The sequence below is a fragment of the Neolamprologus brichardi genome, chromosome 2 (genome assembly GCF_056152115.1).
Source record: "Neolamprologus brichardi isolate AB-2024 chromosome 2, ASM5615211v1, whole genome shotgun sequence".
Lineage (NCBI taxonomy): Eukaryota > Metazoa > Chordata > Actinopteri > Cichliformes > Cichlidae > Neolamprologus > Neolamprologus brichardi.
In genome coordinates, this window is record NC_142105.1 from 3041969 (window position 1) to 3068732 (window position 26764).

The 26764-nt window shown below is 39.6% G+C and overlaps 1 protein-coding gene across 2 annotated transcripts in view; it reads right to left on the reverse strand.

Annotated features, from left to right (window-relative positions):
* slit3 (slit homolog 3 (Drosophila)) overlaps positions 1 to 26764 on the reverse strand; it is a 265109-nt gene that overhangs the window by 82066 nt on the left and 156279 nt on the right. Inside the window, exons 1-2 of one of the 2 annotated variants that reach the window (XM_087846132.1) lie at positions 25021 to 25141; positions 24645 to 24716 (exon numbers count right to left, since the gene is read on the reverse strand). Coding sequence is in view for 1 of the 2 variants with exons in the window: in XM_087846129.1 (XP_087702255.1) it covers positions 24645 to 24716 (72 nt within the window). In the remaining variant the exon portion in view is untranslated. Of the gene's footprint in view, positions 1 to 24644; positions 24717 to 25020; positions 25142 to 26764 lie in introns of those variants that run through there. The other variant, XM_087846129.1, reaches the window with a different exon arrangement.

A 26764-nucleotide genomic window follows, 5' to 3' on the forward strand; every position in this document is an offset into this window, starting at 1 on the left:
TACTGATTTGCAGTGATTTCTCCTTCTAAAGGGGACGAGTGAAGCCAAATATGCCAGCAAAACGCCCTCTTAGCATAACAAAGTGATGAATGTCTTTAATGAGGTTTTAAGGGTTCAGTTTTCCCTTTTATATGTCACCTTTCTAAAACAACTAATGCCCGAATTATACTTTCTGAGTCCATGAGTCTTCAAGGGTCGACTTGGGTCCAAGTCAAATTCCGTCACTAGATGGAGAGCACAAGGGATGTTCAGATATCTGCTTGTTTTTCATGACCTAACAAATTTATCCACTAAGAATTTAGATCACAATATACCGATTTCACTTCCCAGATGGCGACTTCAAGTGGACTTGACTACTCAAGAGCAAGAGCGCATAACTAAGCTGTAAATAAGCATCCACAAGTTCATCCAAATTAAAATACATTAAAAGTAGAAGATTTTACTTTTATGTGTTTTTTATTAATAAAAATACTCTTTTTACATTGAATTAAAAACAGATTTTGCACCACTGATTCTATATAATCAAAATAGACAGAAACTTCCAAATTGATGTGGGGAGAACATTAAAAAAAATGATGACCTCCTTCATCAGAACATGCAGGACCGTTCAAATGGCCTGAAGTCAATTTTTCACGGGACAAAGTACACAGTGAAGTCATGAGTTAATGAGTGATCCTTGTTACAATAGAATAACCCGGGATTTCCAAAATTTATATTACATTATAATTTTTCTGGAGGCTTGTTGAAGCCAACATCCACACAAGCCAGTGTAACCATTTTCTTTGTTTTTTTCCCCCCAAGTTTCATGGATCATTAATTTTACTGGATAGAAAATGGGCCTAGTTTACTTTACATATCACCCGAAACCTTGTGTATTCAAAGAGTCATTGTTTCGAGAAGAATGAAGACCGAGTGGTCACTTTTTTATATCTGAAACCCGTTCATTTTTCATGTTTGACAGTGTGTTTTTAATGCTTTAAGACAAGGACGAGGTCAAATTTCTCTGAGAAATGGACGAATTTCAAGATGAAAGGATTTTTCACAGCATCTGCATTATGTTTATGCTTAAACATACAGTGTCACCCAGGTTTGATTTCAACCACAAAAATCAAGGATGGTTTATTTTACATACTGTACTGTCGTCACTGGTCCAAATAGGTTCATTACAGGGGGTTTGCTGTGTTTTTACTAACACCCACTCAGCCTTAAAATAGACTGTTTTTGCTTCACTCTGTTGATGTTACTACTTTTCTTTCTCGTTAATTCTTTCTCCTTCCGATTCTCTTTCCACATTCTCCTCCCTGCCAGTATAGCCTCAGTGGCCTTGGTAGACGGATAAAGTTTCACACTCACTCTCAAACACACACACACACACACACACACACACACACACACACACACATCGGGAGCACTGCTATGGTCAGCCCTGTCAGGAGTGATTCCACCCAGTATATATAATTTAATTGTGGAATAACAATAATTTCCCCCTGCAATTTCCCTGTCAGTTATTTTCCCACTCACCCTGTTCAGCCCCCTTCACTTCTTTCTGCCTTAATAAAGTAGTGACTGTACTGACTTACGCCAAGGTAAACTCTAAATACATCATTTAAAAGTCCATGACTATGTTTTATATTGTGGCCATGTTTCCCAGCGTATTTTACACGCCTTAAGCCACAACTACGCCTGCAAAAGAAAATGAGGTATTCCTTGATTTGAAGGGATCTTAAAAAAATGCAAAGAGAGGAATTGTGAGATGCTGAGTGATTGTTAGATAAGACATGAAATTATTTTGTTTACTTAAGTTACTTATGTTTGGCCAATGGTTTTGTTGCTTCCAGCTGTTTGAGGGAGGCTTTTCTTTGAGTTTATTAAATAGGTTCAGCTTAATAGGGACACTCTCTATATATATGAGTTTCTTCAACTTCTATCATAGTGACAATTTCTTTCTTTTTGGAACAGTGCAAACTTCAGTAATATTTCATACAAATGAAATATTACCTTTGTTTTTAGTAAACAATCTCATTAGTTTAAGTCAAAATTTCTGTGTAGTTAATTTATTTATGGTCTCCCAAAGATTTCAAATTCTGTAATAATTAAAGTAAACAAAACCTGACAACAATTAGATTTTGTTTACTTAACAACATATTGTTACATATACATATATTTGATATATTATAAGCTGCTGTAGTTAAACTACCATTACACTGGTGTGTTTTAAGAATCACAAATTATTAATAGTAATTAAGAAAAAGCACACTAAGCATGGCTCAGTTTGAGGTATCATTGTATGCAGGGACTGGCTATTTAAAGGGCCAGTTCAATTAGGGCACCAAAAAGGCTCGAGTCAGAATTGGTTGCAGCCTTAAAAACTACATACAGTGGAACAAAATTAATTCGTTCCCGAGGGTCTTTCGTAAATCAAAAATCTTCGTATGTCGAAGCACCCATCGCGCCTTTTGAGTGAACGATAGGCTATAGGCTAATTGCTAACTGCAACAACAATACGCCGTTCAAGTGGAACAGCGAACGCCAAGTGGGTTGTCACATGATTCGGAAGGCATTGTGGGCATTGTAGGCATTCTGGGCTCAGCCAATCAGAGCCAGCAGATTTCATTACGTGGGCATTTTGCCGTAACACGGGCAGAAATATTGCCGTTAAGTGCCTTCGTAACTTGAATTTTTTGTTAAATGGGGTATTCGTAAGTCGGGGTTCCACTGTACTATGGTTACACCACAAAAAACACAGTGCAAACAGGAACAACGGCTACGTAATCATGCTCCCAGTTACAAATCCTTCACAAGTGATGCTATAGTCAGGAAAAGAAAACATGTTTATGCACTGTCTATTAGCATTCTGGGTTACAACGTTTCTCCAAAGTGGGATTATGTTTGGAATAAGAAAGCATTCTTTGGATTTTCAGTGTCGTCCATTGCTATTTTTGTACAAAATCTGTGTCATTTCACCTGCCTTGGTAGTTCTAAGTAGTCTAAATTCCTATCCGTTTTTAATCGTGTAACTAAAAACCACCAGAAGATCGTTAGTTAGTAGTCAGTTATTATTATTGTTGGTGAAATGTTTACTTTACCCTTTTATCCTTATATTTGCCTCCTATCAGAAACAAACTCTTCACATGTATCACTTTTAATTTGAAGTTTGGTTTTCCTACATTTCTGCCTTCTAGGTTAATTATACATGAAAAGCCAGTTTGGAAGAAAAATCACATTTTGTTTTTGCAGTCACAGTAAAAGAGAGCTCAAGGACTTTCCCAACAATAGTGTTTGCAACACACAATGTTTCTATTATAAAATGTCTATTCAGCTTTTTTTTTCTTTTTAATTTGAGATAGGCTGCAGTGACCGCTGCAGTGGTATTGCAGAGTAGATCCATGACTCTTGAAAGTGTGTATGTGCGTGTGTTTGCCAGTCTTTACGTGTTTGTATGTGTGTGTGTGTCCACGTGCGAGTGTTCCTTTTATGTGTGCATTCTTGAGTCAGCATGTAGTGTACATGCTTGCGTGTTTGTGCGATGCAGTGATCTCTCTGTTGCAGTAAAAGGGTTTCTGCAGTCAGTGATGGAGGAGACTCTTTAGAGGCAACCCACCAGGGAGATGCTATCGCTCGCGTTTGTATGCATCTGTGTGTGTGCGAAAGAGAGTGATGTTATCGTATGTGTCTTTGCCGCAGCCTACACACCGAGGTCAAAGCCTAGCTCGTCAATCTCTTCTCCCCCTTGCACGCACATTCTCAAAAACCAAATTTCCCCTTGTGGGACAATTAAAGGATTATTCTATTCTATTCTATTCTATTCTAAAACTGGACACTTTATTAGGTACACCTGTTCCACTGCTTGTTAACGGAAATATCACAAATCAAATTAGCTACCAACCACATGGTAGCAAGCCAATGCATTAAGCATTTAGACATGGTTGAGACAACTTGCTTAAGTTCAGCCTAAGAAGAATGGAAAAGAAAGGTGATTTCAGTGACTGGTTGTTAGTGCCAGATGGGCTAGTCTGAATATTTCAGAAACTGCTGTGAGCAGCAGTTGTGTGGTGAAAATGCTTTGTTGATGCCAGAGGTCAGGCGAGAATGTCCAGACTGCTTCGAGTCTCTAAATGCACAACATATCAAGTAGAGGTGGGAATCACCATACATCCCACAATACGATATTATCACAATACTTAACACACGATATGATATTATTGCAATTTTTTAAAAATATTTTGCGATATTCAGATTCTGTACATAAAGGTAAACTTTATCAATATTCATTTTATCTAATATCAAAGTCTCACACTCAGTCTTTCTCTCATTTCAGTTTGATTGTTGACAAACTGAACGGTTTGTATTACAGTCTAGTCCAACTTAACTGAACGCAACCATCTGGTACAATTATAGCTATTCTGAACTATGCAGTTTATGAAAACTATGCAGCCCCTTCAGCAACTGAAGAATTTGAAAGTAAATTAAAACAAAATATAATTTTACATTAAATAAAAATTTTTTAAACTTAATGAAAATAAAACATGTCTTAAATTAAAATAAGTAAACTGTCATGTTTATTGTTGCCATAAAAAAAGTTAAACACATTTGGACAGTGAAGGAATGTCAGGATTCTTGCTCAGAAAAAGGATCAACATGCTCTGAAGTCAGAGCACAAAAACCTTTTTTTGTAACAAAATATCGATTTCTGCTGTCCCTGTATCCATACATTATTAGCAAACAAAATATCACGATGCTACACAGTATCCATTTTTTCCCCCACCCCTAATATCAAGCTTTGAAAAACTAACGACGTTGTGAAGCAAAGACAGAATCCAACCTGGTACTAGCAAGATCAAATTAAGGTTATACATGCTGAACTTAACTAATATTGTTCTCCCCATTTTTCCTAGACTTTTTTATCAGGCTATATAAAAAAGATCGTTGGCTATCATTGCACAAATACAACAAAAAGTAAGGAATAATAGGTTCATTAATCATGTTTTTTACTTCTAATTCTACATGCACACAAGCCTCTGGGACTCTTAAGAGCAATGTAATCTTTTAATTTGTGTTTCTAAGTCTTTTATCTGAAATTAAAATTGAATAAAATGCCCTCGCTCTTTAGAATGATGAAGGTTTGTTTTGAGCACCAAGTTATTTGACCTTTTATCTAAAAAGAAGAATTTTTAGATACTAAACTCAGGTTTGCCTGGGTGTATTTTCATACATAATCAGTTGTACACGGGAGTCTGCCATTGTGCACGTTTATGTATGTAATAGAGAGAACTTTCTATTAGTCTCTATTGTGTTCAATCAGCCTTAACAGACACAGATCAATACACTGTCTGAACGTCTGAATTACTACAGCCACTAAAACACAACACTGTGACTTTATGATTGTGATTACAACCAATATTGACTTCACATTTAATATGATTAGTCTCTCCTGTAATCACTGACGTTAGTGATGTCTGTGAAAAAGACAGGAGTGATGACTGAATCGCCAAACAGGATGTGAAGTTTGCCATAAAATAGTCATTACTTTCTCCCTGTAAGTGAATTATATGAAAAATATGCTTTAATTCTTAAAACTTTCTTTACAAACTTTAATTTTCTTTAAAAAATAAAAAATAAAAACAACATATAATCTGTCTACCCAGTCTACCCTGAAATCTTAAGTCAATATTCCTTTGTTAATGGAAAGAAACCATTGACTGAAACTATAACAAAGTAACTGTATGACTCTGCTTACGATTGCTTTCTTAGTAAAGGTGATGAAGTTGCCTCAGTCATTACAGAGCTGCCTCTGTCATGACAAATATATGAGAATACAAAATCCTTTTTCCTGAGTCATATTAGATGAATGCCATTGATGTCATGGTGACAATTTGTTGAGTAAATAGTTTTTCCTCTAACATCTGTTGCATTTGCCGAGATGTACCAGGGGTCTTTATTGGTTTTAGTCCAAGAAAAGTATCGGCAAAGATAAGAGCATAGTATGAACGGTTTAAAAGCACGAGGTCTGATGACACCAACAATTGAAGTGGAACAATTTTGCTGCAAAATCAAATTATTTCCCTAAAAACTGCTATCAGGGGATTTGCCTGGAGGGGCATGTAAAGTTCTGATAAACTTTCTTTACTACATCACTTTAATCCATTCACTTTTACAGTTCTCCGTTTTATTATTTGCCTGGCCTTCTTGTAGCAGAAGCACAATAAGTTCCCATGCCCCCTCTTTGGACATTAATAGGTCTGACGGATGTTGCAAGAGATTAAACAAACATAAAGGATTACATACAGAGAAACAATAAGAATGATAGGAGTGGACAATTTAATTAGAGTAAGATTTAGCTCTACTTTTTACCAGCTTGATGTCAAACATGGTGATGTGACCTCCAACTAACCTGCTGCATTCAGCACACTATGTCCACACCTGAGTGAAATTCCTTTCTATATAAATACCTAAAATAAAATGCAAAAAAAGGTTATTCTGCTGTTAATGTTATCAGGTTCAATCAAGCAAACATGCCTGTTTTTAAATTGAATCTTTTCAGGATGAAATTGGAATTCCAGTGCCGTGACTGCAAAAATATTGATTGGACAGATTAAATGCAAAATGTTATTTGGCTGAAAATAAAATGAGTTGAAAAGCAAATGGGCTGAATAAGTTAAAGCAAGTAGAATTTGTATCAGAGATGAATGTTGATTCTTATTCAAAGCATGTAGTGAAATTAACTGCAAAGCCAGTGTAAGCATTGATTTTGAGTTTGGAGTGTTAAAAGGTTTAAATTCAGCCTCTGACCTGGAAGCTTCTTGCATTTACAACATATTGTTTATATCCTGACAGAAGCATTTATGTAGCTACTACATGATACCTAATTTAAATTCATCGTATGGTGCATATGTATTCTTTTTTTTTAGAAAACTACAGCCAGCTAGTTAGGTTCACAGGGAGGAGGCCAAATAATGAGCCAAATCTGGCCAAAACCGACAGTAACCCGATCCACACTGTGCCATTAACAGACAGGTTTTGTACAGATTAAAAATTAGATGGGGGGGTGGGTAGTGCCAGGATAACTGTGGCTACTGTGGGCTAATAGTAGCTTTTAGTTATAGTTACTTAGCGTATAGTATTCCAGGACTGTAGAAGATTTACCCATTTAGATCTATTTCCACGTACAAGAGAGAATTACAAACTTATATATATCTCTATAGATAGAGATATATCTCTATATATATCTCTATCTATAGAGCTATATATATCGCTATCTAGATCTAGATCTATATATATCTATCTATCTATATATATATATATATATATATATATATATATATATATATATAGATATAGATATATATATCTATATATCTAGATCTATATATATATCTATATATCTCTCTCTCTCTCTCTCTCTATATATATATATATCTATATATATATATATAGATATATATATCTCTCTCTCTCTAGATAGATAGATAGATAGATAGATATAGATCTAGATCTAGATAGATATATATATCTATATATCTCTCTCTCTCTCTCTCTCTCTCTATATATATATATATATATATATATATATATATATATAGAGAGAGAGAGAGAGAGAGAGAGATATATATATATCTCAAAGCAATGTTAGTGGTTAAATTCTGACTTGAGTTGATTCCTCTGAGTGCTTTCCCACACAGACGCTGTAAAGGGGCTGACTATCAAAAGGCCTTAAAGACTCTTTGAGTTGTCTGAAGAGCCCTCAAAAATCTTCCCCCAGACCTCATTACAGCTTTAAGGAGAGGAGGCGAAATGAAACGCACGGACACTTCAATGCCACATTTGCCTAACTTCTTCTTACCTCACACTTTTATTACAGAGAGAGCTAAAGTAACAAGGAGGGAACTTATAATGTATGTCAATCAAATAGGTCATGTCCATTTAACCTTTAAGGATTTACTCCTTTACCTAATGACAGAGACAAGTGGTGGGATCTGTCTATAGGGACATCTAGAGATAAATATGTTTGTGCATGTCTGTGTGCATGGGTGTATGTCCAGGGCTGGACAGCTGAGTCAGACAATGAGACGACCGACCCTTGAAGTAATCAGTCACAGAGAGTCATGCAATGGTGCAGCCCTGTGCAATGTTTCTGCACATGTGTGTGCTTGCAATGTTGCGTTTGGATTATTGCCTTGTTGTCTGTGGGTATGTTTTGTGGGCAGAGAAAGAGATTTCAAGGATGCAACTGTTTGAATGAAAACTAGAGTATCTTCATAAGTGTATGTGTTAGATTGTGTGTATGTGGGAGGACGCTGAGAGCGTGAGCCACAGAGAAAGAAGTGGAATATATCAATGGATGCTCCTGTCCTTGTATCCATGTCTTTTCATGAGGAGATTCTTACTTGTAAGTGATTTTTGACCCTTATGACTTTAACACTATAACACATCTATAAAAGGCGATGACGTCTGCAAACAGGCTTCACGGCTTTTGGAAAAGAAGTGAAGCTCTTTGAGGAAGAGCTTTTAGTACTTGAATTGTCTCATTCTTTTTTTTTTTAACTTTCCCACGGGATTTAATGCCTACTTTCTCTGGCAGCCTGGTGTTAAATCCTGCATGTGTGTTCTGTTTGTACCTGTCAAGTGTGTGTGAGAGCTTGCCTTTGTGTATACGTGTTGTTCAATGCATATATGCGCGCATGTGCGTGTGCGACTGGTTTAATAAACTTTCGAGTGTTTGAACAACCAAAGTCGCTCGATTTCACCCACTCATCTCTGAGAAAATTGACATTTCCAGAGTGTTGCTGTTGGAAACCACTCTGGGAAAGCTGAACTGTTTACAACCCGACCCCCAAAAAGCACCGAGAGGTTGAGGAAATTACTAGCTGTTTTTTAACCGAATTTTGTTTAAGTCTAAAATTATGACAAATGAGTACACGAGTGACCACTTTTTATTTGATGTACGAAACAGTAACGTACAAATCATTTGAGTGAAATGTTGACATTATAAAAACGGTCTGTTATTTTTATATAGTTGCACAAAAACAGGCTGGAAGAGGAAGAGAGGGAAGAAAAAGCTGCCGTATTGGTGCTTGAATTAACTGAATAATGATGTTTGCATTGTTCCTCACTGAGACCAGTGGGTGCTGACTGCTGCAAGCTTTTCAGAAGGACGAAGGGGGGAAAAATATGCCTGTTAGTGTACCAAATTCCTGGAAAAGAGTTATATAAATCACCGGAATAGTAAGGAAATCCTGGTGAAACATCCAGGCTTCTTGAAGTGGGGTGTAATTGAAAGCCCACATGTGGAGTAAGATTATAAATCCGTTCCTTGACGCCACAAACTGATGATGTTGATTTTAATCAAATTAGCTGACACTATGTAAACGGGACCGCGTCATGTTCATCGCCGGACAATTCCATGTGGTTTGGCAGGAAGTTGTATGTGGCGCCTGAGAGTGAGAGAGAGCAGCTCAGGGGCTTATTTGTGTGTGCATGTGAATATGTGTGTAAGAACACAATGCCAGGTTTTTGCTTTGTGATATTTCATAATCATTCAGCCCTGTATTAAAAACGAATAATGAACGCAATATAATATGGGCTTCTAAAATGAAAATCTTGGAGGAGTCGTATGAGAAACAAGAAAGAAAAAGAAAGGAAAAAGGGTATTAGAAAGGTTGGGAGACATCTACATAAAAAGCTACTGAAGAGACCATTACACCTTAAATGACAACAAATTAGATTGCAGATTGCCTCTCTTTGCCTCGCCTCCTCCCTTGTTCTTTTATTTTCCTCCCATCTTTTCTCAATTGTCTTCTAGCCCTGCTTGACTTCCATCTTAAATCTCCTTTCACTCTCTCTTACTCCTCTCCCTCATCACCATCTCTCCTCCTCTTTCCTGTCCTGCCACCCAGTGGGATGTGATTAATTGTGCGTGGGTCAGGCTGCTGGCGTCGAGCTCTTCCGATATCTGAAGCTGGTCCCACCTCTGCATAAGCTCTGCGTTACCCGTTCCCTCCCTCCGTGTAAATCGGCTGGTGCTGACTTAATGTGTTACCTGCATGGCTGTTTAAATTTTTTACGCTGCCTCACCTCCTCTCGCCTTCATTATGCAATCTTTTATTAAGCAGAACCAAAACCAAAGTTAAAAATGTCTCATTTCAGCTCATTTCAGCAGCACAAATATTAAAAATATGGATATTTAAATTATGTATATTTAATTGTAGATGTCTGTATATGTAAAACAGCTGGATGGAATGAAAATCAAGGTAAAGAGAAATTTGGTAGGTTGTATTTGGCCAGCGAACATGCTGAGCCACTGTCAGTGCTCCTTACTTGTTTTTCTTCACCTATTCCTCTTTCCAGCATCTTATCATATATATATGTCAAATGATGTCAAGCGGGAAAGAATTGGTGTTGCCTAATTTGTTTAAATTGTGATGACATGGCCACCGGTATTACTCAGCAGATTGCACAGGAGACCCATGTGCCAAAAGGCTACTGCAGGGGCCTGGCTGTGAGTCTGCCTGGAGCTATTTCCTGCTCTCTCTCCCTGTTTTCCCATCTACTCTGCTTCCCGTTGAAAAAAAAATGGCTAAAAAGGCCCAAATACATCTTTTTCTTTCTTTCTTTCTTTTTTTTAAAGTAAGCTGGCACCTTTAAAGAAATGCCAAGGGAAAGTGAGTTTGGAGGTCTGCTATGGGAGGCGCACAATTCCCCTGATGGTGATGTTGCAGCCAGCCATAAAGGCCAACAAAGTTCACGCTGGGAGGTGCTGTTAGCTTCAAACCAACACACAACCATCCCTCATGGGATCTGACTTCAAGTCCTCTGCAGGACTAAAAGTTTTAGATAATAGGCTTGCTGTTTTTACTTTCACTGGACTGGTTAGGATTACAAAATAATCACGGCTGCTGTGTTTTCATGTAAAATCTGAATTGTTGAATGTTGAATGAATGTTTGCTTTTCCCTCCTTGCTCGTAATCACATGCACCTTTTTCACTTTCTTTCTTTTTTAACTCCTTAAATATTTTTTTTCCTCCCAAAGCAAATCTGGCTCCTCACAAACCCACTGTTGCCATTCCAATGGAAAAATAGCCGTCACAGTGCCTCTTTCTCTCTTTTGAAGGCCTGCTTTTCATTCCCTATATCCTCCCAGCATGTTCTTCCTCTTCCACAACTTTTCACCCCCCCAAAAAAGTCGTTATTTTGTAAACAGTAGCTACCTTGCATACTTAGCTCCCATTGATTTTATTTCTCTTTTCTTTCCACACCCTCCCTCCACTACATTTTATACAGCTGTTTCTAAACTTTTAGTTTCTGACTGCTACTGACCCTCTTTCATTTTCTCATTTTGACCCGCTGCCTTTCTTCCTTTCTCTTCCTTCCTTCCCACTGTGCCTCATCCTTCTCTTTCAGGTCAGACCCTCTGTCTTCGCCAGGCTGCTGGTTGTTGCCAGGGTGCGATGGCTCTGCTGAGCCCGCTGACTCAAAGAGAAGCCGAAAGGCCAGCCAAACCAAAATCACTGAACAGCAGAAAGCTGCACTGCTTTGTTCTCTTCTGACCCCACTGTGCATATTTGCGCACACACACACGCGTGTGCACAAACATGGAGACGCATTGACAAAGACACTTGCATCCACTTATGGGGAATTTGTTTCTGAATCATCACAAGCACACACACCTACACACATCACCATTTTCTGTATTACTAAACTTTAGTTTTGAGCGAGGGTTTTTTTTCGGGGGCTTCAATCCAGCACCCACGCGTCACGGATACGAGACAGATCTGGAGGCAGGAGGCAACCACAGCAATGCAATCGTTACCGGGGGCACTGAGGCTAGAGACACACCGACTGCACTGGGGATAATCTGACATGTAAGGCGAGCGCATACACACACATGTGCGCGTGGTTTTCTGTACCCACCAACTGTTGTTTCATTTTGACAGTTGTACCACTGGAGCTGTACAAACAACTGCTTTATTTGGACAGGCATTAGGTTTAAATTACACTCACGGCAAAAGTTACTTTACCTACAGGGGACCAAACATTTTCCGTTAACTAATCTTAAGAAAGAGTTTATTTTGCTTTGTGACTGCTCTCAGTTCAGCTGAAGCAACCATTAGAAAACCTGGAAGGCAGATCAAGATATTCATGCATCATGCGCCATTTAAGTCAAACCACATGGGTATTTTTCTATTACAGCACTTATATAGATAAATCTATAAAATTCCCAAAGTTTGGTTGCCAAACGAAACATGGGTAACAATTTTTTTTAAACAGTTTCTTATTTTTGATGTTTTAATTGTTTTAATCGACTGTAACATAACATATATAACATAACATAACATAGTATAAGCCTATATGAGTGCAGCACAGACAATGCCTTTTCACCTTAATGTGGCATTGAAGTGTTTGATCAGCTCGGCCTCATAAAGAAAGCACAGCTCTCCTGCTGGCAGTGCAGTGCATGAGATTATTTCCTGTTTCACCATTTCTTGTGTTCTTAAATTGCAGCTAAACTGATTTAAGTACGGAGCCTCAATCAGTGAAGCTGAGGCCAAGAGGTCAACAGCTCAGTAGGTGGAAACATAATTTATTGCTTCCTGCTTTCAAGCTGGATGTACATAAAGCAACAAACAAATAAAAAGTAGGAAAAATAGGTCACTTTGGTGTCTCTGATTGTAAAAATAATCACCAAACTATCCAAATACATCATCGCACAGCTTGACTAACTATTATTTGACATTAACATGGAAATAAGTTTATTTATATATGTTATAAACGTTGATGAAAGGTTGGGTAAATGTGGTTGAAAAAGCCAAAACGCTTAAATGACAGAAATTAGCAGAAGAGATGCGAGATGAGAGGGAAGGGGGAATTAAAAGGAAGGCAAATGTACAGAGGAGGCATACATGACTGGGAAAAAGAAGAGGAAAAGTATAAAGACAAAGAGAAAGAGGTAATAAGAAATTTAGATGAAGAAATGTGACAGTTTGCATAACCGAGTCTGTGTTTGAAAAGGGAGTTACAGGCAAAGTGAAAGTCACCTTGTGAAGTTACACTGAGCAACTCTGTCCGTCTGCCCTCATGAATTATGACAGTCGTCGGCCAAAACCTCCCTGCCACACACACACATGCACTTCACTTTGCTTTTTCTCACTCGGTCCCTCTCGTTTTTCTTTCTTAGCGGTACAGAAAGTTGTGCTTCGCCGAGAAAAGTGATCATAAAATATGCAGCTGATCCACTGCTCTTCTGAGTGCTTCTCAGACCTCTTAGCTCGCCGTGTGTTTGTGATGTGCATGCGGGCATGTCATGTAAATGGCAGACTCTCGCTCGGCTTTCTGATTTTTCTTTCAAACTGTTTCGCCTGCCCCGCCTTCATCTGTCTGTTTTTGCACGTGTCGATTTTTCTATCGGTCTTGGTTGCAATTAATAAAAACATCAGTGTTTAAAGACACCTGTTCTGCTTCTCACCATTATTAAAGCTCAACCACCTCCCCCCCCCCATCTGTACTTGAAAGTTTTTTGTGCAATCAACAGAAAGATGGATCACTTACACTATTTAAAAACATGCAGTTTTTGCTTTAGTTTTATTTGACATATTTGCTCTTTGTGACTGTAAATATACAAAAGATATTCTGTGGAGATACAGAAATTCTTGTATTGCTGCCATATAATCTGCATCATTATAATTGCATTGATAACATTCTTTACAGCCTTATTTCATCTAATAATATTTCTCACAGTATTGATATTGCTTTAAAGTTTTTTATTGAAGATGTCCATTTGAGGATCCTTCCATTATGTTAACTTTTATTACAAGTACGGTTAGAAACATTTCATACATATTGCATATTTGTGCTTATTTCGAGTTGATGTTCGGTTCATTAAGGGTCTTAAGCTTCACTGGCGTGACTGTCCAGGTGATCCATGCTGAGGGAAACTAGAACATAGAAGGATAACTGCAATGCATGCTTACAATACATATAACACATATAATCTAGGCCTGAGGCCTTAACTCATTTGGTGTATTACTATACTATACATTACTATATTTTACTCTACTTGGCAACAGATGACCAGAGTCAATAATTCGCCCCAGAGACCCTGAGGGCTTGACGTTTCTTACCTTGTATGGAAGATGTTATAGAAAAGAGAAGTTCTACGTCTGTTTATAGCCATTAAAAATGTACAAGATGTACCATTAATTGTGACTAATGTCTGGACCCTATTTTAATCTGTAATTGATGCCATGGGGGGGCGTGCCCACTGCTTTATAAGTGTCCACAACATGTATTTTGGTCAGAAGACATATGCTGATGTTAATAAACTCATCGTTTGATTGCACTTTTCTGGGGCCTCCGTGGTTTGTCTCACTGCTCTACATTGATCGATTGCGCGACAGCTTTGGTGGAGGATGCGGGCGGTGTAGGCTTAGCGGTGTTACTTTCCGCGGTGGTCGAGCCGGATTGGTGGTCAGACAGGCAGACATCGCGGGTGGTTTCTTGACTACTGTGACTACTACTTTAGATTTAAGAAGATGTATGCAAATGAAATGCAACATACCTTTAAACTAGCGTCATTTTAATAAAGAGGCTGTTAATTGCCTTGATGCTGTTTGGATCACTTTGTTAACATAAACTCACCAAAACAATTTCAGACAATAAGTTTCTGCATTTTTTAATTATTAATTCCATATTAATTTCCTCATGAGTGACCAGGCTGGACACTTCCGGAGCATTGCAAGCTGATTTTGGCTTTTCACTTTACATGGGCGTAACATCCCACACGATCTGATATCCTCGTGTTGGTGTTGATCCCAGATCATCATACTAAAGGTTGTTCCAGGATCAACATTGCAAGTGACCAATCAGAATGTTGTGATGTCATACTTTTGCGACTTTGGGAAAAACCGGCGTAAAACAAACAACTGTACTTAAGCTGCGAGAAACCGCCTTTGTCCGCCGATCAACGGACCCTAACCCTTTAATAAACGCTAAGCAGAATTGATATTGTCCTTGCAACATTGGAATTTCATAAATGCACGAATGGGTTGGTGCGCAAAAGAATAACGTCACAATAATGTGATTGGTCACTTGCAATGTTGAACCTGGAACAACATTTTCATAATGATCTGGGAACAACACCAACACGACGATATCAGATCATTGGTAACATCCCACCCATAGGAATATCATATTCAACAGAGAGACTATAGTTCGGATGAACAGGCGGCAGTTGTACGTGTGGAAATGTAAATAGTGGGGTTCTTTGTCACAACAGCATGTTTTTCCCCTCAAAAAGCAGCACAATTAAAATGCCAAGGTTCATTAGCGTAATTGAGTGCAGTGACTTTGTAGTGAAACACGCAACAAAGTCTCATCACCTTAAAAACTTTCAGATCTAAAGATAAACGATTAAGTGAAAATTCACCCTCTTTTTAATGAACTGATTAAATCTATTTATATCTGAAAATGATGAAGTACTTTTCATTTATTTTCATTAATCTTCGTTGTCAAGAGGGAAAAAAAGCGAGTCAAAAGATCAGTGAACAAAAACTGCATCTAATTCAACTGGTTGAAAACTGGCCGATGAATAATTATTAATTAATCAGCTTCCTGACGTGGCTGCTCGCAACTCGATGAGTTCTCAGAAACATAAGTACTCAGCTCATGTGGTGCGTGTGTGGTTTTGGTGCATGTGTACATCTGTGTGTGGGATGTGCTTCGCTGCCAGAACCGTTTATGAATTTATGATTGCGTATGCATGGATTTATTAAGACACCTCTGCATGTTTTTTCCCACTCTGTGTGTTTCGCTGCATGTGCGCGTAGTCGGGTGCCCTTTCCCCATCTCATTGGGATGCAAGGCGCGAGCCTGTCGAGTGAGAGCTGTCCAGGCTAGCTTTGGAGTCATTAGTGCGCTCGTTAGTCCAGTTATGTTAAATCTAAATTACCATTCATCATCACACAGGGACCCATCATTTATTCTGATGTGGCCTGGCAGACACATGCACTAACTGGATTAACTCATTCAAAGACACGCAGACGCACTTGCCAAAACACAGTGGAATTCAAAATCAGGCGTTAGCTTTGTGGTAAGTGCTTTAAAATAGATTATATATTATTGATTGAGACATTGCTGAGAATTAGAATTAATTGGTTTGCCCTTGTGAATGTAAACCACGTAAACTGCACCCTCCTGCAAACAAATGCAACAGAGCAGTGAATAACAAATCATCGTGCTACAATCTACTGTATAATTTTTTAATAGGTTCGACTAAACTGTAACCTTAAGGTTATAAAACCCTTACAGGCTGGCAACCCTAATCCCAAGAGCACACTTAATATTCTACAGTAATTAATGAAGTTATAAAAACTTCTCCGTGCAGTAATAAGTCAAAACAAGTTTTTAAAAAAGTGCACGGAAGGAAATGAGAACAAGTTTTGTAGCTAACAAGAAGACATTTTCGTCTGCTACTTTGAATTCTTGGTTGGTACAAAGGAATAGAATAGGAATGGGAAAGACTACAAGGTGCAGCAGTGTGAGGCCGGCTGCATTCAGCACTGGCACTCAGCATTAAATTAGCTCTCGCTGAGTAAAAACACACTTCGTGCGCTGGCACACACAGTCATTAGCCGCTGCAGGAGGAATGCCTACCATCTGCGCTGACGTGATTGCGAGGACGAGGTATTCTCGGGAATCAAACTGACAAAGTGGATCGAGCAGCTCCTCTGCCAAATATAAAGACTGTGTTTATCACATAATTACATTTCCACTTCTGCTGTGTTTATTGGCCTTACAAGTTTGAGCACATACAGCTTTGACCATCAAAGGCTTTCAAAAAAAAATATACAAAAACGGTGGAATCAAAGTATTAGAGGAAAGCCGACTGTGGGATTGCTGAATTTAATGATCACGCTGCTCTTCACAGTAATGCGCTGCAGAAAAGTCAGAGTTCAGTCTCCGTTGTTGTATTTGCATTTGTAGTTTGACTTTTGAGAGATAAAACAACAGCGAGTCTTCACCCCGCTTAGGATGCTTATAACATACAGGTCGGAACAGGATACGCTTTAGTGCAAGTCGGATTTTTGTAAAGGATGCAAACAAAAGACGAACGTGTTTATCAGCATCACCAATGTTAATCTGAAACCTTCAAAGCTTGCATCGAGATGAAAGGACCTGTCAAGTAATTAAGATGAATCTTTTTGTTTCATGTTTAGTGAAAGCAGAGTGACATGCATCCATAATGTGTGCCATTAGGAAAACCACTTGTTTAGAATGATTTCGCAGCACTAATTGATTCTGATAGGTGTTTAATGACGACTATGATAAGGCCACCCCGGTGTGCATGCTTTCTTGATTTTCAAGAAACAAAAGAACAAATCAAGGGTGACTCTGCCTCTGTTTTCACGTGTGATAGAAAAACGATCCCAGGCTTGTTTAGGCATTTTGGTATTCACCCAGAACTGTGAAGTAATTGCTGCTACCCCTGGCATGGGACTGGAATCTTCTCTTAAATGGGACCATGCCCTAATCCAGGAGTCCCCAATCCCAGTCCACGAGGGCCGGTGTCCCTGCAGGTTTTAGATGTGTCCTTGATCCAGCACAGCTGATTTACATGGATAAATGACCTTCTCAACATGTCTTCAGTTCTCCAGAGGCTGGTAACGAACTAATCATGTGATTCAGGTGTGTTGACCCAGGGTGAGATCTAAAACCTGCAGGGACAGCGGCCCTCGTGGACTGAGATTGGGGACCCCTGCCCTAATCCAACAACTTTAACCCAGTGTTGTAGTTGTCTAAGCTTAGCAATGACTTCCCGCTGCTCTGCAAAAAAGGTACACTGTAACACAAACTGTGCTTGAGTCCTCCAGTAAAGGTTTATCACTGTCCCAGAACTGGAAAGCTGATCACTCGTACCCTTCAGCCGAGTCTCCCTGGAGCACAGATACCTTTCTAAAGGGCATCTCTCGCCTGATAGAGAGATATATGATGTGTTTTCTGTATTTCGACAACCAATGTGTGGTTTTTAATTACCCAACATGGTTGGAAATTCAAAATGAACATATAATTTACCAGTTCACTGGTTTATGTTTTAAATTTTTTTAACACCTTAATAACAAGTCTTTGGTTGTGCTCTTTGAAACTTTAAAGTGGCTTTAAATGCACATTTGTTTCTATGCTTCACAAGAACAGGCACTAAAGAGCAGAGAGTATTGCGGCTTCATTGTACTGCGTCTCTTCCAGAAACATGTTGGTTGATGGAGTCTTCCACTTCAGCTGGCTTGGAGCGCCTGGGCCAGGGATGCCAGTCACTATAAAAGCTCTACTTTCAGAGAGACTCTCATTATGCACTTACTTTGAGTTCACTATCATTTTCCCACTAACATCCACACACTCACTCACATAGACCTTTACTTGCACACCACATCTCCTTTTTGCAACTGATTTTATGCGGCGTAAATAAACCGCTTATTCAAGGTGCAGTTTTTTGTTGCCACTTGCCGCGGCCCTTTGAGCTGTCATTACTTTGGTCATGCCTCTCAGGCAATGTTTTATGAGTATACCAGCCATTGCAGACAAGCTAAAAAGTTAATTTCAGATATTTGTTTGACTCTTCTAATTTTCTAGCAGAGGAAGCTTACCTAAAACGACTCATTTTCCAAGATGGCAGTATCAGAGTGGGTCTTCATTACTTGGCAGTGGAAAATTACACTCCGGATATTAACAAGAATGTGCAGATGCCCTACAGCACAGGTCAATCTCAAAACAGCACCAATGCAATAACGCATTAGGACAGCAGTTTAGATTAACATTCACAATACAGATATTTGGCTTTCTTATTAACAGATAATCGATGCAGGTATATAACATCTTTGTGTTATGTTTATCTAAGCAATGGAGGCAACACATATTCCTTAATTAAAATGAAGCCATATTGCCAATCTTGATAAAACCTAAAAAATCAAAACATCAGCCACCAGCGGGGTCTCCGTCCTTACTTTGAGAAACCCTGTTCTGAGTCTATCTGACAGCCTTGGTGGTCTGGAAACAACAAAGGGCCAAATTGAGTCAGTCAGTCAGACATTTGTTCCATCAATAATTAATGCCTCCCTGCTCTCCTCCCTCTGATCCTTTCAATCTATTTTCTATCAGAGTTTCTTCTGCTCGCTAATGTCACATCAGTGTTTCCTTCTTCTCTGTCTGCCATTTCATCTCCCTTTCACTCTCATGTCTTTTATACCGCTCTGTCCTACACCTCTTTCTTCTGGTCTTGTTTATCTGCATCAAATGGACAAGGTTTCACCTGCCTCCCTTTTTCTGCTTCGTGTTTGTTTGTGTCCTGCATCAGTTTTACAGTATGTATCTGTCTATTGTTCTTATCTCTGCCTCCTCTCCCTGCATTTTATCGCTCCTTTTCTTTGCACACTGCATATCTTTTTGGTCTTCCTCTGCATCTATGGATTTCTCCACTTTCCTTTCTACCTTCTTTTCTGTATTGCCTTGTTTCTCCCTCTCTCCTCAACAGTAGATAAATAAGTTATATCCAGGAAACTGGCTGTTTTTACAGCACCAGTATTACATGCCTTCTTTTCTTCTTCTTTCCTCAAATTCTTCCTTCGGTCCCTTTTCCATTCTGCTAACACCCCTCTCCCCCATTCCACCTCCCCAAATCTCTCTTGTCTCTTGTCTCTCCAGGCAAAAAGGATGGGATAGTAACCACAGCCCTTTTGGGTCTAAATAAATCATAGCCCAGCACTGCCTTGCTTTTACAACACCGATCCTCCACTTTCATCCTGGCAACCATGAAAGAGAGAGCAGAGAGAAGAGGAGGCAAGAGCGAAAGAGACTATCTAAGGACATATGAGTAAGGGGAAAGGATATCAGAGGAAATGGTGAATTTAAAGACTCTTTAGTCACATCTGTCTTTCTTTCTAAGCTTCTTCAGAAAATAAAACTCTTCTGTCAAAGCCAGAGAGAAAGAAGCAGCATTCAAACCCTTAACATCATAGAAACTTTTCTTTTCTTAGAGTACAGAAATGGGCTCTTTGTTGTGAATTGCTGAGATCACTCTAGTGTGTTATACTTCCCTGCGACTACTACGGTATGCTTTGTTTGTTTTTATTTCCTGTCGGATTCTTCAGGAGGTGAACGTGAGTCAAACTGAGATGCTTGAGAACAATACGTGGCAGAAATTACAGAAAGTCTTGAAGGGGGAAAAACCTTGAAAAATGCGATGATTAAAAGTACGCTCCTATTATTAAAAACGAGGAATTCAGTCTTTTTTTTTTTGCAAAGAGAAATGATTACAGCTTTTAGTCAATACATACGCAAATTTTTCAATTTGTGACAGGTCAAATATTTTATCTTAAATGTGTCTGAATTTTTTACACGTTGTCTAACTTTATTAAAAAAAAATAAGCCCCATCACTCCTTTTCGTTTCCAGAGAACAATTATAACAAGATTAATGAAACTAACAAACTAAAATCCATTTAGCTTTTACAAAATGAGCCAGACACCCAAATATTCAGCTTTGACGAGTCAAAGCAGCTCCTGTGAAACATATTAAGCTCAGATAAAGCCCAGTCTACCAAGAAACATTGGCTAATTAAAAATGACTAGATTAATTAAAGTGGAGATTCATTAGTGCCACAGAGGGAGAGAGAGAGAGCTCCACTTCTTTCAATTAGCATGATGCGCGCACACACAAATTACTAAAACACACACACACATATCTGTTTGCCTGCAACCTATGTACTTTCTTATATCTTATGCTTTTATATGGAAAACATACATTAATATTGTAATATTAAATTCCTACAGAAAGTAATGACTGTATTTTATATTTATTACACCAATAATTCATATGCAAGCATTTTGGACGGCTGTGGCTCAGACGGGTTGGTGGTTTGATCCTCAGCTCCTCCAGCCTGCCATTTTCACCCCCAATGCATCCATCAGAGTGTGTGTGTGTGTGTGTGTGTGTGTGTGTGTGTGTGTGTGTGTGTGTGAGATAAAAACGCTTAGGTGTTTAAAAAAAAGTGCTTGTGTCAGTATGTGTGAGTAGAAAGCGCTTGAGCTGCTCAATTAGCGTAGAAGAGCGCTATATAGTAAAACATCTGCCCATTTACCATTTTTACCATTTTTGCAGCACAAAGACACCCAAAGATAATTTAAAAAGTGCTTCAAAGGGAATACCTATATTTAAGCGTAGTCTCCGAATGGTTGGATTTATCCGAATGTCACACATAAAAAACAGCGGGGATAATAAAATCTGTAAGTGGAAAAACTAAGTAAAGCTAGAACGAACTCTCCACCTAAAGAAAAGAGTAAAAAAAAATCTGGCACTAGAAATATCACATATAAGCTGGACGAGGACGCCAACAACCCATCAGCCTTGAGTGTTTCATCTGTCGAGAAAAGTTGGCTAATGCTAACATAGTGTCAAGCAAGCCGAAGCGCCACTTGGAAACCAAACAGCCCTTCCGAGGGAAATTTGGCCCTAGAAGAGTTCTGGATCGGAACCAGAGGCATCAATTTAGTGGATCAAACAAATTGAAAGTGCGACTCGAGCAAGCTGAGAGTCATTTATTGCAAAGAACAGAGAAAAAGCCTCTCGTGTAATAGTGAAAGAATGACTGCATAAACATGAAGGTGTAATGTTACGTGCAGATGCCAGAAATATACAAGAATGCCAATATCTAAGCGTACAATCAAAATAACTCATGAAGTAGAGGCAAGTTGGCGCAAATATGAATACAGGTGGTTGAGCGGGTAAAGAAAAATATAGAAAAGGCAGATGCTGCTGCAACTAGGACTTTATTAAAGTTTAAAAAATGTTTTCTTTATAATTTCTTGACTGACTAACACCCTATAACACGTCTAAAAACACGTAAAATATTATTTGCAATTTCCCAGAGATCAAGATGACATTTTCAAATTGTCAAGTCCCCAGGCTGGAGATATGTCTGCTTGATAAACGACCTAACCTCTGTTTGACGGATAAACGAATGTGTAATAGAAACACTGCACTAAACTTTCATCTAAACCTAATCATCCTAACCTCAGTGCCGATGGCTTCAAACTTAAACCGATCCTTGAAAAGACAAAAGCACACAGACGCACATAAGTGTGAACAATCAAAAACACATACACCTACCTGATGGCGCAGTCACATGACCTCCAGTCACCGTTATCTCTATCATCCATTTTGTACTACGATCACGGACTCAACCCCAAGAACTGAACAGATGGGACTGCGTCTGTGTTTGTGTGTGCGCGGATATGTGTGAATACGCACGCATCTGTTTGTGTGTTTGTCTGTGCGTGTGCGTTAAGATGCTTGAAATGAAGATCAGTCCAGCAGCAGAATTGCTTACTGTCATTCATGCCCTTTGCACATGAACACAAACACTTCAACGCACACAGACACACACACACACACACACACACACCTGCCTTTATTAAAACGTCACATTCAGTGAATATACTGTGCGCTGTCATGCTGTCTGCTGTGAATGGAACGGCTGCGTATTTACAGTGAATTGTAAATCCTGCCGAGCACTCAGCTGTCAGAGTCTTATGAATTGCTAATATGTTGTATCTCGCACTGCCGATCCCCCTCTATCTGGCCCCTATCACTTTCATTGTGTGCTGAGCAAAAGTGAGGCCAGGGAATGAAAAAAAATCTAACTTATAAAAGGAAATAAAAGGTGGAGATAAAGGACACGATGGCTTTAATGAAAACCTACAACACTGTCATGAAGTATCATTTATAATGAACACGTGCATTGATTTTATTACTTATAGTAGTGCTGATTACATTTTATTTTGACTACACTGCCATTGAACCATTTACCACAGTATCCTCTGCTCTATTTAATCATTTATGTGAGCACATTAGCAGCACCAGACTGCACCAAGAACAATCACACCTACTTCAGCAGGATACTAATCAAGATGTGTCTGATACTGCTGGGAATCTCTCTGAGCTTTTGCATCACATACCTGCTGTCTGCTGTATATCCTCTTTATGCATATTGAATTTAATCACATTTTTGACCCCACAATTCTTAAATGGGCCATTTAAAGTGAAAAATACACTGCAGACAAAGGTGGAATCAGCATTACGGAGAAAATCCCTGTAAAAATCTAAATTCTGCCACCTTGCCATGCTTCTTTGGCTTCTCATCCTTATCACAGAATATGTATACTTGGTAGCTTTGCCCTGAATAGTCTCTCTGTGAATATTATTCGTGATATAGTAGACATTTATGTGACAATGAGACTTTATGTCAGACTTTCAAGCTGATGACTATAAGACCTAATTATTATCAGAATGTGTTGGAAACCCTAAAAACCATAAGAAAAATCACATTCTTGTCTTGTTCTTTTCCAACATTTAACTCAACTATCACCATCTCTGGGAAATCAAACAATTTCTAGTAGTTCTAATAATTTGCCGGCATATTTTCCAAGTCATATGTAGCCAAAGATGGACAGACAGGTTGGAAAACGTGGAATCACCCCTCTTTTCTCTCTTCTTTGTGCCTGTTTTTTTAGGCTAATCTTTCTTTCACTTTGCCTGTGCCTGATTTCCTATATGATTATTCCTCATTAAGATAATCAAAAACAGCACCACTAACCTTATCAGCTATCAGCAATGCCACCATCAGAACAAACCTCTTTCTTATCTTACACTATAACCTTTATATTCTTTATTTTAGCACCAAATATAGGGAACAGAGGAAAAAATAATAACCTGATTCTGTACTAACGGTAAAGTCTTGCAACAGACACACATAGAAACCCATTCATGCACAATTACATGCATTTGTACACACATACAGGTGCGGAAAAAGTAGACACCTTTTCACTAATATAGCTTTCATTGCACAGTGGCCGCTCACACCTCTGAGTATAGTGACAAATGAGGAGCTCTGGAAATGTAGACAGATCAGACGCACACAATTTCTCCTCACACACTTGCGCAAACGCACACATACAGACTCAATAACTCACACAGCTGGGAGCAAACACGTAAGAACATTAATGTATCGCCATATACAGGAGGAATCACCCACATATGCTAACACACATGGAGCGCAGAAATGCAGAGCACAGCAGGTGGCAGATACAATGTTTCCCATCCCATTGTTTGTGTTGTATTTTGTGTGTATCAGTTTAATCTGACTACACAATTTCAGGCTGATGAACAGGTAGGTTTCATCTTTGCAAGCACTGCGTACAAGTACTTATACAGCCACCTCTGCAGTCGTTCAAGGATATAACTGAGGAGAATTCACACGCAGAAGCATTTAAGAAACTGATCTTTAAACAAAATCATCTTCAAGTTACAGCTTTTCTTATACTAAACACACAAAGCAGACATAGAAAAGTGCATAAAGGGGAAAGAGGGACGATACAGAACTGAGAGGGAAGTGTATTCATTTTAAATGAAAGGGAAAAAAGGAAAGGGCGAGGAAACTGAATAAGACATAAAGCAAAGCTTATAATGAGAAGAGGAGAGTGCAGGACATATCGTTGTTTCACAGACAAAACATGAAAAGGGGAAGAGAGGAGAAGAGGAAACTGATGAGAGAAGGAGGAGGCGAAGGAGGAGAGAGATGGAGGACCAGGGTTTTTCTCTACTTACAGAATCTCCAGATCGCGCAGCGCTCGGAAAGCTCCATCTTCGATGCAGCTGATGTGGTTGCTGTCCAGTTGCCTGCACCGCGCACACAAACACACACACACAGACACACACACACACAGATGAGACAGAGATGGGAGAGAGTCAGGCGCAAGTCTGCAAGGTCCGCTCAGCTGGGGGAGGGACTAACAAAAGATGGGTTGCTTGAATGAGAGTGTGTGCATGTGGATGTGTGTGAGGTGATACCCAAGTAGTGGGCTTAAGGTAGCAGGTAGGAGACACCGGAGTTAACTCTCTCTCTCGCACATGCGCTCACTCACACACACTCTAGGAATATCAAGTCCAGATGATAGCACAAAGCTAAGGTTAAGTCTCTCACCTCAGTGCTGATATGGGCAGCCCTAAGGAGGAGAGGAGAGGAAAAGGAGAGCGCGAGAGAAGAGACCGGTGCGCTGAAGTGGCCTGCCTGGCATCAGCCTATCACCTCCTTCCCCTGCCGCACGCCCAGCGCACACTGGCCACCGGGAGAGAGAGGGGCGAGAGAGATAGGCGCAATAAAGAAGAGAGCGAGCGAGCCATTGCTACTAAAGCCCACCCTGCTTGTCTGTTCTGTAAATATTAATTGCATCTCTCCTCTCCCATCCTCCTCCTCTCCCTCCCCCCATGTCCTCTTTTATTCTTTTTTCCTCTCTCTATAGTGAAAGAGGGAGTAATTTCATTACATTAGGCCAGCCAATCCATTAAGGGCCTTTTACCGGCTCTGTCACTGAAACAATTTCATTAAAAGGAAAGCCTCCGTAAATCAACCTACAGTCACGACTCTGCCTCTTGTTCCCATTCTCCTTCCTTCCTCCCTCTCTCTCACTAACTCCTCCATTTCCAGGCTTGCTCGACGACTTGCTCGCTGGACTACCAGATGCACCCTGTACCCCACTGCCATCCATCCTTTGCTTTTACTTTAATTTGCTGGGCTCTAGGTATTCAGCTCCCCTCCCCGCCAACATCGTCCACCCCTCATGAACCCAGCAACCCTGAAAAGTCCACTTCCTCCCTTCCTTCCTTACTTCCTTCCATTCCTCCAACCCATTCATCCCTCTGCCCCTCCTACCTCATCTTCTTCATCTACAGGAGAGTATGGGTGGACTGCAGATGAAAATACACAAAGGGCAGACATTTAGAAGTGTCCTCATGTCCCTTGTAAGTGGTATTTAACCTATTACACACACAAACACACTCAGACAGGTGGACACGGGTAGATTAAAACACAGCACAGAAAGATTAAAACACATACAAACTGACAGAAACACTATGAAACTATTTATTGTCTGATCTTGAGCCACTACAACCGTGGGGCACCCGTGGCTCAGGGGGTTGGGAAGCGCATCTGTAACCGGAAGGTCGCCGGTTTGATCTCTCTGTCCTGGTCGTTGTGTCCTTGGGCAAGACACTTCACCTACCGCCTACTGGTGTTGACCAGAGGGGCCGATGGCGCGATATGGCAGCCTCGCTTCTGTCAGCCCAGGGCAGCTGTGGCTACAACTGTAGCTGCCTCCACCAGTGTGTGAGAGTGAGTGAATAGTGGCATTGTAAAGCGCTTTGGGTGCCTTGAAAAGCGCTATATAAATCCAATCCATTATTATTATGACTACACCTTAATCTTTTGTCTTCTTCTCTTCCCCCAATCTCCCTTCCGCTGGATTCCTCCATTGCTAATCACTTTTTCTTTGACTTCGACCATCTTATATTCGTTTCTCTCCTCTTGTTTTGGATCAGTCTTCCCCACTTTTCATCTCTCAATTCACAATCCATGTTTTTCTCTCATCTTGTCTTTTATTCCCCCTTCACTTTTTCCCTTTCGCTCTTCATCTACCCCTCTCTAATCAATTTCGTCTCCCTGTTTTCCTTCATCAAGCTTTTTAATTTATTTCTTTCCCTTCTGTGTTTGCCTTGGTGTCTGCTTGGCACACTGCAACACCTGTTAAATCAGTCATGTCAGGAAGGTGCATCCCCAAAAGGCAGCTATAGTTTTCTCTCTTTCTGTAGGGCAGCAGAAATCACATCAGGATTTCAGGGGCAGCGCGTTTTTGTTTGTTTTTGTATATACATGTCCACAGTGCAGGTCT